The sequence below is a fragment of the Bolinopsis microptera genome, chromosome 4 (genome assembly GCF_026151205.1).
Source record: "Bolinopsis microptera isolate Bmic1 chromosome 4, MBARI_Bmic_1.0, whole genome shotgun sequence".
NCBI classification, from domain to species: domain Eukaryota; kingdom Metazoa; phylum Ctenophora; class Tentaculata; order Lobata; family Bolinopsidae; genus Bolinopsis; species Bolinopsis microptera.
Window position 1 is genome coordinate 1899115 of NC_087075.1, and position 17795 is coordinate 1916909.

At 40.1% G+C, this 17795-nt stretch overlaps 1 protein-coding gene across 12 annotated transcripts; it reads right to left on the reverse strand.

The window, feature by feature from the left end:
- Positions 1-2188: 2188 nt before the first annotated feature.
- Positions 2189-10969, reverse strand: LOC134814094 (uncharacterized). Of its 12 annotated transcripts, none has more exons than XM_063822112.1 (13): positions 10855-10969; positions 8819-9301; positions 8260-8709; positions 7765-7917; positions 7197-7661; positions 6837-6989; positions 6269-6733; positions 5909-6061; positions 5341-5811; positions 5016-5093; positions 4460-4924; positions 3709-3793; positions 2189-3535 (listed from the first exon to the last, which is right to left on the reverse strand). In XM_063822112.1, the coding sequence occupies exons 1-12, from the start codon at positions 10940-10942 to the stop codon at positions 3714-3716; spliced, it is 3504 nt and encodes a 1167-aa protein (XP_063678182.1). In that variant the 5' UTR covers positions 10943-10969; the 3' UTR covers positions 2189-3535; positions 3709-3713. The 12 variants fall into 12 exon arrangements, with proteins under 12 accessions (XP_063678182.1, XP_063678183.1, XP_063678184.1 ...); XM_063822113.1 differs by having other exon boundaries at positions 5341-5805; positions 6269-6739; XM_063822114.1 differs by having other exon boundaries at positions 4460-4918; positions 6269-6739.
- Positions 10970-17795: the final 6826 nt, after the last annotated feature.

Genomic DNA, 17795 nt, shown 5'->3' on the forward strand with positions numbered 1-17795 from the left:
CAGACTACCACGTCTCGTGTAACCCTAGGACTCTAACACTTAACAGACTCTAACACGCTCACAGGCTTCCACGTCTCGTGTACCCTAGGATTTGGTTTTTGGATCGGACACTCAAAACAACGACAGAAGAGTGGTCTACAGTGACGTTACAGGAACATTGCATACTCCTACGAGTTGCATGTAGCAGGCCATGACCGTCCCTGGAAGTCCCCATGTCTCCTCATCGTTAACCCGTAAGGGGTTGCACCAGGGGCGGTGGTAACAGAACTTCAAGACTCTCGGAGTCTGTTGTCGATATCTATGTATAATATATTTATGGTATATAACTTGGGAGTCTCTCTCTCTCTCTAGCAGCAGGAGTTGGAGAACGGGGACGCGTTGTGAAAGCCACCGCAAGGAAGGCTTGCAGTCGACGCCGACCAATTAAAAGAAAGAACTTAGATGTTCCAGGACATGAAGGAGTATACGGTAACGAACTAGCGGACGAATTCGTAAGAGACGATCATTTCAACAACATCCCCATGCATAGGACCAGAACCCTTCCTCCCAATTAGGCCACACTCAGTGAGAAAGGAAAAATGTACCTCCACAAAATATATAAATCCAGGAACTTTAATTTTTCTGGAACTCACATCAGATGGCTAACATGGCCGCTGTCAGTATAGATCACAGCCCACTAGTTTACTTTCAGAACGTGGCGAACAACGTCAACTTCGAGACGCAAGATTGTGAACACTTTTCAGGAGAAGCAGGAACTTCCCAGCACCTCTCTGCAAGTGCATCCAGATCATGACGCTCAGAATGAGGATAATTGGTCAACCCCTATGGAGGATCTTAACAACAGTAAACTCAACCATATCTTCAAATTTGTGGAACAGTCGACAAGGCTTGATAGGGAAAGCCCTTTTGGGTAACTTCCTTGGATTTTTCACCAAGAACTTTCGCTAAATCCCACACTAGGAACTCAACCTAGGCTTGTCATATGTTGTATGACCCGCGGCTCCCCCTGTATCGTCACTATAGTGAAACGACCGTGGGGGTCGCAACGTGATACAAACCTAGGCCTATCTCTGCATAGAGACATATCTCCCAGGCTTTGACCTAGCTCGGAAGTCCCTTGTCTGTCCGCAGAAGTACTACAACGGAAGGGGGTTTGCTCTGAGCCAGGTAGCGACAGCTTCAAGACTCCAGGGGTCTGTCGCATTGATATTTATTGTTTTATGATTTCGTATATACCTTGGGAGTCCTGGCGTGCAGCTAGCAGGAGTTGCATTTTGTGGGCACGGCGAGAATACGAGAGAGAGAGAGAGATAGAGAGAGAGAGAGAGAGAGAGAGAGAGAGAGAGAGAGAGAGAGAGAGAGATAGATAGATAGAGAGAGAGAGAGAGAGAGAGAGAGAGAGAGAGAGAGAGAGAGAGAGAGAGAGAGAGAGAGAGAGAGAGAGAGAGAGAGAGAGAGAGAGAGAGAGAGAGAGAGAGAGAGAGAGAGAGAGAGAGAGAGAGAGCTGATCACTGCTGCTAACTGCTGCTATGGACTCGCGCGCGACAGCAGCAGTTAGCAGTAGTGAGCAGCAGTGAGCAGCAGTGAGCAGCAGTGAGCAGCAGTTAGCAGCAGTTTCTTTGCACTATAGTCCCCTGTGTAAGACGCGCGCTGACCATTGAGTGGTTTTTAGCTCGTATTTTGGCCAGCACAATATTTCGAAAACAATCAAAAAGTTATAATACTTCCCATGTAATAATTTTGTTGAAATTTGGTCAGCATACGTAAACACTTATGTTTTACTAAACTTAAATTAGTTTGAGCAATTTCGATGGTCAGAATTTGAGTTATCAACGAATTTACACCTATTTTGTCATTTTTAGACCTCTTAATTCTCTTAATCAATGCCGATCTCTCCCAACTAATTTAGGTTCAGTAGTTTAGTATGGTTAAAAGCATGATTCATGTTCAGGAACCGAAGATATGACCGGATAATACGACAAAAATCAACGAATTTCGTCAAATTAAGCAACTTTTACAATTAATTTTATTTTGCTCCAAAAGCCGCGCACCATCAAATATGGCACTTAGGCGAAATTCGCTGATATAATCAGTTTTAGGAATTGTATTTGTTTAGTACTTCGAATCGAGAAGGTATTATAATTGGATTTAGTTTTAGGGGACTGCAAGTGATACAAGTTTAATATAATAACTATTAACTATAAATAAAGGGCTTTTACTAATTCGCTCGCCCAAAAATTATCACGTGTTTTTGGTTTTTACGGTTTTTCAGCCGAACAAAGCGGTTTTACATAAACCCTGATCCGGATCCCAACTCTGATCTAACCCTAACCATATATACATATAATAACCCCAAAGCTATACACAACCCTAACCGGAGCCCTAAACAATCGAATTCGTGTTTAACTAGCCTGTCACGTGACCAAAACAGTTTTTTGCCCATAACTCTCAGGGCCGGGAAGCATTTTAATTTTAAATCATTGGGGTGGTTCGGCGTCCAAAAATACACTGACCAAAAGTACTTTCATATCCTCAAGGCCTTTTTACAAGAATTTTCTTAATAAAGTTTGGGCAAACGATTTAAGGCCAGGGGAGCGTAACTAAAGTGAGTTCGATCAAGACAAGATTATGTTCCGTGCACTCAAACAATATCAGCTCGATCAAATTTGAAATTTGTTATTTTTCCCGTAACGGGCTTTCATGCTTTGATAAAATTCATAAATCTAAATTACTGCACGAGAAAGTTTGATTAAAATTCCTGCAGGATGAATCGATCTACAGTTCACAATACTATTATCATGATCAATTATCAAAAGAGTCCGACTGATTCGAAATACCGGTCAATACCATTCAAAGTTAATCAGCCGTGATGCATAAAATATCAATAATTTAACTTTATTCTAGAGGGACTTTTCCGTGAACATAAAGGTGCTAACTCCGTGGGAGGTTCCTTACTGATTAAATTTAAAGAGCTAGGTTCTCGGTCTTACCGCTAATTAACGACCATATTAAATGTTAGTCATTTGGACTTTTGGAAAATATTGGAATCAGAACGGATAATAAAATCAAGATCATAAAGTCAGGAATCATAAAATTCCGGATATAAAATACCCGGATCATAAAATCAGGAAGGTAAAGTGTAAAGGCCCCGACTTTATGATTATATTAATGCAGATAGTGGTTCTAATGTGTTAGTGGTTCTAAGGTGTGAGGATTCATAATGATTAATGCAAATAGTGGTTCTTATGTAACTGACAGACAGGTACAGAAGCCTACAATCTACATCGACAATTTTAACATTGAAACATTTAAACAGAAATATTTAAAGAAAAGTCAAAGTGTAACTCAATCGTCCATAGCTAATAAGATGTGACCACCGCTGAGATCAGAGTAGTACCACATGCAAGATCAAGCTCGCGAACATTGACAACTTCTAATTGGACACTCTGCATGTACTGTCCCTAACTAGTATGCAAAATGGAAATTTAAAAGTCTATGCTGTTATCAGAACTTTTCGTGAATCGTGCGGTTCGTCCTGAAATAAATTAGATTTTTAGATAAAATAGCTATCCGATCCGATGTTATGTTTGAACTATTGGGATAAAACATAAAAGCCTTTACAAAGCTGAGTCATTAATATGATTGGAATTTAACCAAATTTTCTAATTAATTAACAAAAAATAATGGTCATAATTAAATAAAAATTACCATAACTAGAAGAGCATAATGTAGCAGACGAAGATTGCAGCTAGGTATTGATAAGCAGATCTAGATCGCAAACTGGCAGTGTTTCCTGAAATGTTGATATGAAGATTATATTGGATCGATTTGGAAAGGATGCAATTATACAAAACATACCAAATACCTTACACAGGACTTTATTTGAACGAACACCATTTGGGAGCGCTACTTTTTAATTTTGCCTTCTGTTAATTTCTGTCGTCGGATTATAAACTATATCATCATTTTATTGCTTAACGACTGCTTTTCTTGCTTATTAGTATTACAGTTACAATTACTGTACTAAAAAAATCTATCAAAAATTATTTACTAAATTGTAAATAAAATTGGAAAAAAACGCCCAAAAATATTTTCTGATTTTTAATGGTTTTGAATGCCTTCGAACGTTAGTTGTAATGTCCATTTAAAATTATATCCGCTCTCGCAGTATCCAGTAATTGTCCGATCAGGTATATCAAAGCGCTCCTACTTCACACTAATAAATACTATACACTAAATCACTAAGGTATTAGGTTAGGGTTGGGATCAGATTAGAGGGTTAGGGTTTCGAATAGGCATTCAATTTAGAGCCACCTAGAGGACGTGTTAAAAAATTTACGTGACAGTCGAGTGTATAGTGATTAATCGTCATTCTTTTGGTGAGGCATATAGGGACGAATAGTTAATATATACATTATACTGGCTACATATCAGTATTTCTTATCTTCGGATTCCGTACTTGAGAATGCCCACTTTTTTACTCCGTCGTCACCGGCAAAGTTAATCCAGTCTTTTTTTCTTTCCCACATTTCTCTCCAATACGACTTTCCTGTGCAGACTGCGTTGGAAGGTTCGAAAGTGATCAGTAACTCATCGTTGCAAGTGATATTCAAACCCATATATCCGTGCGTTTCTACTTTGAAGATCCTAAAACCATCATCATCTTTAACGGGCAAATCAACAGGAAGGTCTAAATTTGCTTCGTCGGAGTCGTATTTTGTCATACAACTAAGGAAATTATATTTTGGTGGATCTGAGAACAGTAATTTGAAACCCCCTGCATTCATGTACTCTGCATTGTCCCTATAGTTGATTCTCAAAACTTTGCGACTTCCAATCGTCAGATCAGTCTTCATATAAACATCCGCTTGATTGGGAATTTCAATCCATTGTTCGAAATACCTGTCCCTCCATTGATCTGAAACTGTGGTGTTTAAAAGACATATGACAATTATAAATGGTACTTCTAAGTTCTCAGTCGAGTAGAAAAAAAAATAAAATCGAGCTTATATTACCTGGAAAACTATCATCTTCCCCATCGTCCACAGCATCAATTACGTCTGGAAGAAGACCACCATCGGAATTACCGTTGCCTGAAATGAATTAGGAATTGGTCACTTTGTCAAACAAAACAAAGTTAATAAACTAAATTAAAGCAATTTTGTGAACAGGTTCACAATGACGTGGTTCAAGGTGATGTTAAGTATAACTGACTGAACTAAAGTTAATTCAATCTGACATCAAATTTTAAATGCAGTTGCAGTTAGGTATTGATAAGCAGGTCTAGATCGCAAACTGGTAGCGTTTCCTGAAAATTTGGTAAATATCAGTATTTCTTACCTTCGGATTCCGAACTTGAGAATTTGTACTTTGTTACTCCGTCGTCAAAGCTAAAGTTTATCACCTCTTTGTTGTTTTCCCACGTATCTCTCCAAAACGCGTGCCATCCCGTGCACACTGCGTTGGAAGGTTCGAAAGTGATCAGTAACTCATCGTTACAACTGATCTTCAAACCATTTGTTTCGTGCGTTTCTAATTTGAAGATCCTAAAGCCACCATCATCTTCAGCGGGCAAATCAACAGGAAGGTCTAAATTTGCTTCGGTTAATTCTGTACAATAGAGGAAACCATATTTTGGTGGATCTGAGAACAGTAATTTGAAAGCCCCTGCCTTTTCGCCGGCACTGTTTTCATAGTTGATTCTCAAAACTTTGCGACTTCCAATCGTCAGATCAGTCTTCATATAAACATCCGCTCGATTGGGAATTTCAATATCTCCCATGAACGGTTTTTCCTTCCATTGATCTGAAACTGTGATGTTTAAAAGACATATGACAGTTAAAAATTGTACTTCTCAGCCGAGTAGAAAATATTGCAGAATCTAGCTTATAAGCTAGATAAATATTACCTGTAATACTATTATCATCCACATCGCCCATATCATCAATCGCATCGTTCACAACATCAACTGCATCGTCCACAACATCAACTGCATCGTCCACGGCATCAACCGCATCGTCCACAGCATCGTCTGCAGCATCGTCTGCTGCATCAACCAAATCTGGAAGAAAACCACCATTGGAATTATCATTGCCGGAAATGAATTAGGAATTGGTTCAAGGTGATGTTAAGTATAACTGACTGAACTAAAGTTAATTCAATCTGACATCAAATTTTAAATGTAGTTGCAGTTAGGTATTGATAAGCAGGTCTAGATCGCAAACTGGTAGCGTTTCCTGAAAAGTTAGTAAATATCAGTATTTCTTACCTTCGGATTCCGAACTTGAGAATTTGTACTTTGTTACTCCGTCGTCAAAGCTAAAGTTTATCACCTCTTTGTTGTTTTCCCACGTATCTCTCCAAAACGCGTGCCATCCCGTGCACACTGCGTTGGAAGGTTCGAAAGTGATCAGTAACTCATCGTTACAACTGATCTTCAAACCATTTGTTTCGTGCGTTTCTAATTTGAAGATCCTAAAGCCATCATCATCTTCAGCGGGCAAATCAACAGGAAGGTCTAAATTTGCTTCGGTTAATTCTGTACAATAGAGGAAACCATATTTTGGTGGATCTGAGAACAGTAATTTGAAACCCCCTGCCTTTTCGCCGGCACTGTTTTCATAGTTGATTCTCAAAACTTTGCGACTTCCAATCGTCAGATCAGTCTTCATATAAACATCCGCTTGATTGGGAATTTCAATATCTCCCATGAACGGTTTTTCCTTCCATTGATCTGAAACTGTGATGTTTAAAAGACATATGACAGTTAAAAATTGTACTTCTCAGCCGAGTAGAAAATATTGCAGAATCTAGCTTATAAGCTAGATAAATATTACCTGTAATACTATTATCATCCACATCGCCCATATCATCAATCGCATCGTTCACAACATCAACTGCATCGTCCACAACATCAACTGCATCGTCCACGGCATCAACCGCATCGTCCACAGCATCGTCTGCAGCATCGTCTGCTGCATCAACCAAATCTGGAAGAAAACCACCATTGGAATTATCATTGCCGGAAATGAATTAGGAATTGGTTCAAGGTGATGTTAAGTATAACTGACTGAACTAAAGTTAATTCAATCTGACATCAAATTTTAAATGTAGTTGCAGTTAGGTATTGATAAGCAGGTCTAGATCGCAAACTGGTAGCGTTTCCTGAAAAGTTAGTAAATATCAGTATTTCTTACCTTCGGATTCCGAACTTGAGAATTTGTACTTTGTTACTCCGTCGTCAAAGCTAAAGTTTATCACCTCTTTGTTGTTTTCCCACGTATCTCTCCAAAACGCGTGCCATCCCGTGCACACTGCGTTGGAAGGTTCGAAAGTGATCAGTAACTCATCGTTACAACTGATCTTCAAACCATTTGTTTCGTGCGTTTCTAATTTGAAGATCCTAAAGCCATCATCATCTTCAGCGGGCAAATCAACAGGAAGGTCTAAATTTGCTTCGGTTAATTCTGTACAATAGAGGAAACCATATTTTGGTGGATCTGAGAACAGTAATTTGAAACCCCCTGCCTTTTCGCCGGCACTGTTTTCATAGTTGATTCTCAAAACTTTGCGACTTCCAATCGTCAGATCAGTCTTCATATAAACATCCGCTTGATTGGGAATTTCAATATCTCCCATGAACGGTTTTTCCTTCCATTGATCTGAAACTGTGATGTTTAAAAGACATATGACAGTTAAAAATTGTACTTCTCAGCCGAGTAGAAAATATTGCAGAATCTAGCTTATAAGCTAGATAAATATTACCTGTAATACTATTATCATCCACATCGCCCATATCATCAATCGCATCGTTCACAACATCAACTGCATCGTCCACAACATCAACTGCATCGTCCACGGCATCAACCGCATCGTCCACAGCATCGTCTGCAGCATCGTCTGCTGCATCAACCAAATCTGGAAGAAAACCACCATTGAAATTACCATTTACCCCCTTTACTTTTATACCCCCTTTACTATTATACCCCCTTTACTATTATACCCCTCATTGCCGGAAATGAATTAGGAACTGGTTGATTTGTCAAACAAAACAAAGTTAATAAACTAAATTAAAGCAATTTTGTGTACAGGTTCACAATGACGTGGTTCAAGGTGATGTTAAGTATAACTGACTGAACTAAAGTTAATTCAATCTGACATCAAATTTTAAATGCAGTTGCAGTTAGGTATTGATAAGCAGGTCTAGATCGCAAACTGGTAGCGTTTCCTGAAAATTTGGTAAATATCAGTATTTCTTACCTTTGGATTCCGTACTTGAAAATTTGTACTTTGTTACTCCGTAGTCAGACTGAAAGTCTATCCTTTCTTTGTTGGATACCCATATCATTCTCCAAAAACTAAATCCTGTGCACATTGCGTCTGAAGGTTCGAAAGTGATCAGCAACTCATCGTTGCAACTGATCTTCAAACCCATTGCTCCGTGCGTTTCTACTTTGAAGATCCTAAAACCATCATCATCTTTAGCGGGCAAATCAACCCGAAGGCGTCGATTTGTTGTACAAGAGAGGAATTCATATTTTGGTGGATTTGAGAACTGTAATTTGAAACCCCCTGCATTTTTGCCGGCATTGTTGTTATAGTTTATTACCAAATTGATGCCACTTCCGATCGTCTTATCAGTCTTCAGATAAACAACTCCTTCGGGAATTTCAATATCCTCCGGCCAGAGCGGTTTGTCCTTCCATTGCTCTGAAAATGTGGTGTTTAAAAGACATATGACATTGACAGTTAAAAATTGTACTTCTCAGCCAAGTAGAAAATATTGCAGAATCTAGCTTATAAGCTAGATAAATATTACCTGCACTGGAGCCTGCGGATTCCAAACTTGAGATTTTGAACACGTTTACTCCTCTGTCAAAGTCAAAGTTTATCAGCTCTTTGTTTTTTTCCCACGTATTTACCCACAATGTCGACCATCCCGTGCACGCTGCGTCTGAAGGTTCGAAAGTGATCAGCAACTCATCGTTGCAACTGATCTTCAAACCCATTGCTCCGTGCGTTTCTACTTTGAAGATCCTATAGCCATAATCATCTTTAGCGGGCAAATCAGCAGGAAGGTCTTGACTTGGATTCAAAAAGTCCGTACATTTAAGGAAACCATACTTTGGTGGAGATGAGAATCTTAATACGAAAGATCCTGTCGTGTCACCGGCATTGTTTTTATAGTTGATTCTCAAATCTGTGCCACTTCCAATCGTCAGATCAGTCTTCATATAAACATTCTTTTGGTTGGGAAGGTTGATATCTGTCAACGGTGTTGACGGTGTCTCGTGCCATTCATCTGAAATATTGGTGTTTTTAAGACACATGCCAAAAACATGTTGACACCTAGCCTAGTCAGTGCGATATTTATAGTGAAGGAATAAAGATATCCACCCAACTTGTGTTTATTTGTGGTTATAAACTGATTTATGAATAAATATACCACGAAATACAGAATATACACATATATAACATAATTGTGTATAAATAATTGTGCAATAAGCATTTTAAAAGTTAAGCCGCGCCGCCCTTCGTGTGTTCGTCGTTATTTTATTTTTAACAGGTTTTGAATTGTTTAATTTGTAGAGTCCTTTTTATTTTTGTAGGTGATAAATCACTTTACACTAAAATAACATGTTCTCTAGATTAAAATGGCCCTGGATAGAAAGATTTTGAGATTATGCAAAACCCTAAACCTCTGATCTACTCTGACCCCAACGTAACCCTAACTCTAACCCTAACACAATCCGTATTTGAAGCATATGCTAAAACCCTAACGAGAAATTCGACCAACTTCCTTATAGTTATATGATCATGTCACGCGAGATCGGCGATAGCGCAATAAAGGATATAGATTAAAGGTCATTATAATTGGTACGCTAAATTTTTATACTTCATTTGTCATTGTATAAAATTGTATAAAATTTGATTCTTATTCCGCAAAATATTAATTAAAGTGCATATTAGTAGAGGCTCTTACGGGCAAAAAGACGTGTTTTCTGCTACGAGTTTAGAGACCTAACCGCTAATTGGACACAATAGTATGATGTCTAAGGATCGATAATATGTTAAGAAATATAAATTTGGCCTTATTAGTCACGTGCTATACCAATGCGCCTTTTAAACTTTGACAGTCTATTACTCTAAGGCAAATAAAGTAATTATATTCATATTTTGTCAGCAATAAGATCACATTATTTTCTATTTAGTGTGAAAATATGAGCTAGAACGGACATAATCTCGCTGAGTTATAGCTGTTTGACATTTATGATGAACGCGCGGGTGCCAATTGATAACAACTAAATGCTTTTGCGCGTAGTGCGCGTCGAAAATTTGGCAAAAACGCTTGCGGAGTGACAATATTCAAACTTCGATAAAGTATATGAAGTGGGTACTTCTCGGAAAGGAAAAATTTAGGCAAACACGATGTGACTATTTTTGGGTTGATTTAATGCAACTGCAAAAAATTATTCAAACTTCAAGCAAAAAAAGTCAAATTTTTACCACTTTTTTGGATTTTTACCCCCAAAAAAATAGAGGGATTTTTCAAATTTTTATATCATCTTGTGCGGCTGTGTTTTAGCTATCTCCATGCAAGTTTTGCCGACATGCCAACAAAATTAAGTTGTTCAAAATATCAAAAAACATGGTTTTTTGGCCTATTTTTTGTCCAAAAATCGGTTTTTTGCAATTTTACCCCCAAAAAGTCAGTCCAAATATCTTAAAACCACTTTTAATCGATTCTACGGTCAAAAATACGTCTAGTAAGGTGTATCTGGGGTCCCTAGCGTATCGAGCAGACAATGCCCGTAAGAGCCTCTACTATATGTCGTATATATGTCATATTTTAACTTGGTTCGACTGTGATGGGATCCGCTCGCGCTGCATCACTGACAACCAGACAGAAAGCTGCGAAAACCAAAAACGAGAGGCTCTGCATCTTTATGTCGTCATGAGCCTACTGAAAAAGAAGAGGAATAAATACGAATTCATATTTTAAATTTACCTTTTATATTGGGTCAGACATTAACGAGGATTTCAAAGGATTTCAAGGATTTCAAGGATTTCAAAATAAAATGATCATTACAATAAACATTGTGTCGGATCTAAAATTTAAAAATAAAGATAAAATGAAAGGCACTATCCGTCGCGGAGTCGAGTCCGCGGCGGAGCCGCCGGACTCCGAGCGGACTCCGAGCGGACTCCGGCGGAGCCGCCGGACTCCGAGCGGACTCCGGCGGTGCTCCGCCAAAATGTATTTACAGTGGACTCGAGTACATTTTGGCGGACTCCGAGCGGAGCCGAGCGGACTCCGAGCGGACTTTAAAGTCCGCCGCGGACTCCGAGCGGCTCCGCGGCGGCTCGGCGGAGTGTCCGCCGCGGACTAAGCCACTAGGCGGACTCCGGTCCGCCGCGGACTCCGGCGGAGTGCTTGGCGGACTCCGCCGGACCTCTCCGCCAGACTTGAATCCGGCGGAGTCCGGCGGAGCTTGGCGGAGTCCGCCAGCTCGGCGGACTCCGCTCGGAGTCCGCCAAGCACTCCGCCGGAGTCCGCGGCGGACTCCGAGGTAATAATACATATATTATTACCTCGGAGCGGTAATCGGAACCCCTAGGTTCAAGGAGGAATATCATGTCAAAAAGAAAGTAGAGAAATGGGTAAAGGACAGTGGCGTAACGTTGCCTGTTGGCGCCCCCCTGCCGAAAAGGCGCCCCCCTGTTGGCGCCCCCTCTCCTTTTGGTGCCCCTCCCTAAAATTGAACAAATTAGGCGATTTAAGAGGATACGCCGGTAAAATCTCTAAAAAAGTGTGTATCTAGAGCAAAACGCGCAGTTTTGCTAGTACTTTAGTTAAGTTTTCGAAATTGTCCCACATTCAAACGACGATTTGGCGCCCCCCTAAGACGGCGCCCCCCTGCACAGCGGGGTCAGCAGGGCCCTTCGTTACGCCACTGGTAAAGGATATAGAGAAACTTTTTACTTTTGCTGCCGATGAGCCACAGGCAGCGTTAGCTGCATACACTAAAGGAGTAAATTGCAGATGGCAATACCTTCAAAGAACTGTTCCCAACATAGCAGAACTATTCAGACCACTAGAGAGTGTTTTAAGACACAAACTGATACCAGCACTCGTGGGCAGATAAGTATAATGAATAAATTGTGTAGAAATTAATAAATGTGACTGTGAGTGTGACATTGTGACATGTACATTTGCATTTGCAATTTGGGTACGTGGGCCGGCTCGATCCACGTGCGCGGCGCCCCCGCGCCCATTATGCTTACATCTCCAATTTCAATTGCAGTGTGGTGCTTGCGTGGCGCGGCGGGTCGGGTACTCATGTACTTGATTATTGAGAGTACCCCATCTTATGAACGATAGATGAACTAACAATATATTTTGAAGTTTTTTTTTGAAGTATATTATATGTATTGATTATTCTGTGGCAAATAAAATTCTCTTTTTCTTAAATTCTCTTTTTCTTAATTCTTGTTCATTGAAATATTACCGCCAGCGAGAAGCCGCAGCTGCGACTGCAAGCCGTGTTACCCACTTCCCTGTACTGTATTGTGATCAGCATGAGTTTAATCAAAGTAATGTGTATCACTCGCTTCACTCGATCCGAAATTAAAGTATATAATCCTACAACGCTAAGCTAGTAATAAAGTTTTATGAAAGCACTCTGGCCAAGTCAGTGGATTCTTTTTACCTAATTTTACCTCATCCCATTAAGGAACGCGCGCTGGGTAAGAAGAAACCTAGCCAGAGTGGAAGTCGGCGCCCTCATTAAATTTTTGGAGAAAATCGCTCGCCAAAATTTGTTGGACCAGGACGATGTCCTAGCCTGGCAGCTCATTGCGCGGCGCGTCGCAACGAGTTTCGTTGTTCGTCGACGTGCGACGAGCAACGAGAAAATTTGTGCGGCGCGTCGAGTGGCACATCTTAACGGGGGATACGCGTATAAATTTCGATCGCTGACGTACAGCGAGCAGCACAGCTGCGAATGGCGTCAGCTAGTAGGATTTCATCCTACAAGGCACATCGCGTTTACCTAGCTAACCAGGTCATTTCCGCCTCCGGCGGTCGCGTGCTACTGCAAGCGAGAGGGCTATAGTTAGAGCAACACATCGCGCCACAAGCCAAATATTTATCAACATCTTGACTAGCTACGCGGTCCTTTTCCGCATGCGCTCGCGCTGTGCTCAAAAATTGACGTCGTCAATCAATCAACATCAAGATTTTAGTTTTACATTTGACCTTTATGTCAAAAATTTTTGAATTTTCAATCGGTGGTCGATGTTACCTGAGGACCTCAGGCTTCGTCCTTACTTCGTTACAGGACGATCGGAGCTCGAAGAGCGTAGAGAGTGCTGGCTGGCGTCGTCCTGTGATGGTCGACGTATTTTTGCTTGCTAAAAACGCTTCCCCATATGAGATAATATGACAAAAATTGTTTTGGTCACGTGACCAGTCAATGACATTGATATTTCGCTGCGGACGGTTTGGTGGAGGGTTAGGGTCAACGTTTATACATTATAGGGTCAAAGTTAGGACTAGAGTTGTACACTATTGACATTGTGAGGGTAATGGTTAAGGTTTATCACTAGCGACCTTTTCATCTGACCACAATATTGCAAAATGCTATGTTGTATGTCACGTGACAAATTTAGCCGAGGGTCGGAAGACGGAGGTCGGAAGTCAGTGGACTCTGTTGGAATCCGGCGGACTCCGAGCGGAGTCCGCCGAGCTGGCGGACTCCGCCAAGCTCCGCCGGACTCCACTGGATTCAAGTCTGGCGGAGAGGTCCGGCGGAGTCCGCCAAGCACTCCGCCGGAGTCCGCGGCGGACCGGAGTCCGCCTAGTGGCTTAGTCCGCGGCGGACACTCCACCGAGCCGCCGCGGAGCCGCTCGGAGTCCGCGGCGGACTTTAAAGTCCGCTCGGAGTCCGCTCGGCTCCGCTCGGAGTCCGCCAAAATGTACTCGAGTCCACTGTAAATACATTTTGGCGGAGCACCGCCGGAGTCCGCTCGGAGTCCGGCGGCTCCGCCGGAGTCCGCTCGGAGTCCGCTCGGAGTCCGGCGGCTCCGCCGCGGACTCGACTCCGCGACGGATAGTGCCCTTGACAGTCAAAAACGAAAAAACCGAAACCTGTCCTGAAAAATGCACGGTTGACGGTTATAGTCTAAAGAGTTTAAATACCGAGCTATTCTAATATGGAATGTTCATGACGCGAACAACCAGTCCTTTGGGTCCATGCTTAAGATCCACACATAAATTCCACACTAAATCAAAAGTGTGAAACGCACACGAAAAATAACACACTGTCGGATCCACGTTTCGCATGTTGATTCCATGAGTCATGGTGTTAGTCCTTCCTTTTCTTTTCTGTCACAACGATGTAATTTAAATTTTGAATTATGGGTTTTGGTCAAATTATTACCTATTTAATTCCAGGGTTGTGAAATACGTGTTTTACGTTTTTTTGAATTGGAGCGTTTTTACGTTTTTTTAACAGGTTTTTGCGTATTCATTTAAAAAACGTTGTGATTTATACGGAAATTTACAATGTTTTGACGGTCACCGACTACCAGTAAACAAACCAGCGAAGTACGAACACTGAGGCCTGGGCCACAATCACATAAGCAGATTGCAGTCTTCAGGAACACTGTACATTCCTATTAAAACTGCAAAGTATCGAAACGATCCATCACATATCCTCATTACTCACTTTATTATTGTAGTTAAGCGAACATTCCAGACTCTGCTATATTATACCGTCAGATTATATGTGTAGCAGCTAAGCAAACGTGCGAGACTGAGACGCGCACTTATACATCCAGCAATAACTCATAAATTAAATCCCAGCCGTACATTCACTTCTTGTATAAGTCGCAATGACTACTATGTCGGCTCTCTCACTCTCTGCTCCGTACTTTCACCTTCGATACTGTAATCCTGCCGCTCTCTGTGTTTATTTGGTGCCGTGATATGATTGTGATACGCATTCAATCTTTTCAATTTTGAAGCAGTCCCAGCTTGAAATTTGATATGCTACAGCGCTACACAGAACAATATAGAAATTTCTATAACTTAAATGATAAATTAGTGCATATTAAGATGTTTCATATTTGATATTTCCAGAAAGTATAACCAAAACTCTATTTAACATCTGATGTTGCTCTCTTAGAAGTTAGTACTTTAGTAGGTGGCATGGTCATAATCTCATTTCTTGCTTACTGATAGAAAGATGAAACTGCAGCTGATTCCCACCCCTCTTAGTAATTCGCGTTACATGTACAGCAAATTAGAAAGCAAGAGTATTCAACATTCAACACAACTGGCAAGTTTGATTGGTCATACCGCTACATTTTGAATTTCCACGTGAGTCGGCTTGATTAGATTATGCGAACGTTTTTTTCTCGTTTTTTGAAAAAAATAGAAAAAAGGACGTTTTTAACGATTTTTGAGTTTACCATTTACGTTTTTCACAACCCTGTTTAATTCGCCTTTTTGACACCTGGAGGGTTCCGTACCATTTTACTGACACCACAGCATCAACTTTAACGCGACTTTCCGCAAAAACCGTAAAAGATATACAATTGAAACGTTTTTGACTGGGTCAAATGCTTTAATGGCCTCCAAATCAGCATGAAAAAATAAAAATTGGCCAAGAAATAGGAGTTTTAGACCCCAAAATTTGGACCCCAAGTGGCGTCAAAAACGCGAATTAAATTTTTTTAGTCTCTTGAGTCTTGACACCATTTTAGGGATTATACGGGTTCCTGCTAGTATTAATAAGGGACAAGCACGAGTTACCTCAAATAAGTGCGAATAATTGATAATGCAAATTCATCGTGTAGCACGATTATTTCGAACTGTATCAGTATGTACGTGGGCCTCCTGTGCATTGTAAATGCAAAAGTGTAAAATGGACGAAAAAAATGTTATTTCTTGCTTACGTAAAATGCACATAACTCCTGAAATATCAAATATTTTGAAATAAATTTTACAGGATCGTAATAAGCTTAGTCAAACGCAACTTTTGGTATCAAAATCATAATTTTAATATTAACAAAATACCAATCATACAAGCCTGGTTCGAGAACATGCAACTTGTACCTGACATGACAGAAAAGCTCGTCATCATCAAAAGCTCCAAATCCATCAACAGCAGGACCGAAAAAATCTCAAAATACAGGCACTCAAGGAAATTCCTAATAATGCACTACAAAATTTTGAAAAATGCCCAGCAAAATCAAATTTCAGAATTTGACCGCCAAATTCCACTCCAAAACTTAAGGTCGACATGCAATTCTACGATGATTCTGAAACCAAAGCTTCATGAACGAGGTAAACGAGCAAAAAAGGATAGGGATCTGAGATAGGCTATAACATTTTTAGGATTTCGATTTGTGATTATAAAGGCTTTAGATTTTCTATAATTTAAATTAACGTTGTCCATTGTAATTGTTAATCTAATGGACTACTTCGAAGAAATTTAGACGAGCAAGTTGCTCGTCTAAATTTCTTCGAAGTAGTCCATTAGATTAACAATTACAGCAACATCCATCAATAATTAACGTCGGAAGTAAGGTAAAATAAACGTTGAATTTTATAATAATGGTGGTTATATTTTAGCAAAGGTTAATTGCATCGTTGCTTATATTAATTATTATTAGCAACATCAAGAAATTGCACGTGCGCGAGCAAGAACAAACTAAATTAGCAAGTACGCACGTTGCCATGCTTTGTGCAATACGTCATAGACATAACTTCATAACTAGCTCACATTTACGCTCACGCTATGACTATATTCATAACTTTGGTTGTGATTGATATTTTTCGATGCGGTGGAAAGTATCGTTTAGGGAATCTGAATACTTTCAACTTTGTCGTCATTGTGAAATAAAATTCATTATTTCTGCAATATAACTATAACAGAGCTATATGATGAATAAAAATTAAAACATAACTGATTTTTAAAATTTCCTCGTACAAAGGATAATGATTAATCACTCTACAATCGACTGTCACGTGACTTATTCAACCCGTCCTCTAGCTGGCGTCCGAAAATACATCGATAGAAGTTGGTTTCAACTGTGATCGTGGGCCATTTTAGAACAATTTAGAATTAGAAGATCGAGTGTAAAGTGATTTAGCACGCTCGTCGAACAAAGCTTTCGACTAGCGGGTTTCTAGTCTATACTATATTTTAAACTTAAACGAAATCCCCCCGGCAACGGGGACATTGAAGAATAAACACTGAAAATCAACCTAAAAATGACTTCATACATATGTTGCGTATCACAAACATCAGCGATATAATTACTATTTTCCGCTTTCGCGCGCGAAAAGTGGCACTGGCATGCAACGTATGTCAAAAAATTACCCTCCGGTGTCGCTGTCACCAATTTCAGCTCGCAAATGCAATGGAGTTGAAACCTGGCCATTTTTAGCAGGGTTGTAAAAAAGGATTAGGATATAGCATTCTTAGAATTTTCAATTTTGTATGATTAGAAAACCCATGGTTACAGGGAGGAAGCTCTTCAGTAATCTCATTATGTAAAATCCGGATTGGAATATTATTTATGAGTCGCATAGTTGAAATGTTTTCTTGGGTAAATTTATATTGATCCCGTTTGAAAAGGCTCTTATCAAGGAAGGAATTATCATAGCTATTTTATAATTCTAGTCATAAAAATTAGTTTCCTCACTGCCGTTTCTAGTCACTTATTTGACGTATTGATTTAGCATTGATTCCGTAAAATCAGTACCACTATCGTAATATTCTAAA

Coding starts and splice junctions, on each gene's coding strand:
- LOC134814094 (XM_063822111.1), bottom strand. CDS start 10,942: ATGCAGAGCCTCTCGTTTTTGGTTTTCGCAGCTTTCTGTCTGGTTGTC. Junction 7,662..7,764: donor GGATGATAATAGTATTACAG/GTAATATTTATC, acceptor TCACAGTTTCAG/ATCAATGGAAGGAAAAACCG. Junction 3,794..4,459: donor AAAAAAGTGGGCATTCTCAA/GTACGGAATCCG, acceptor TCAACATTTCAG/GAAACACTGCCAGTTTGCGA.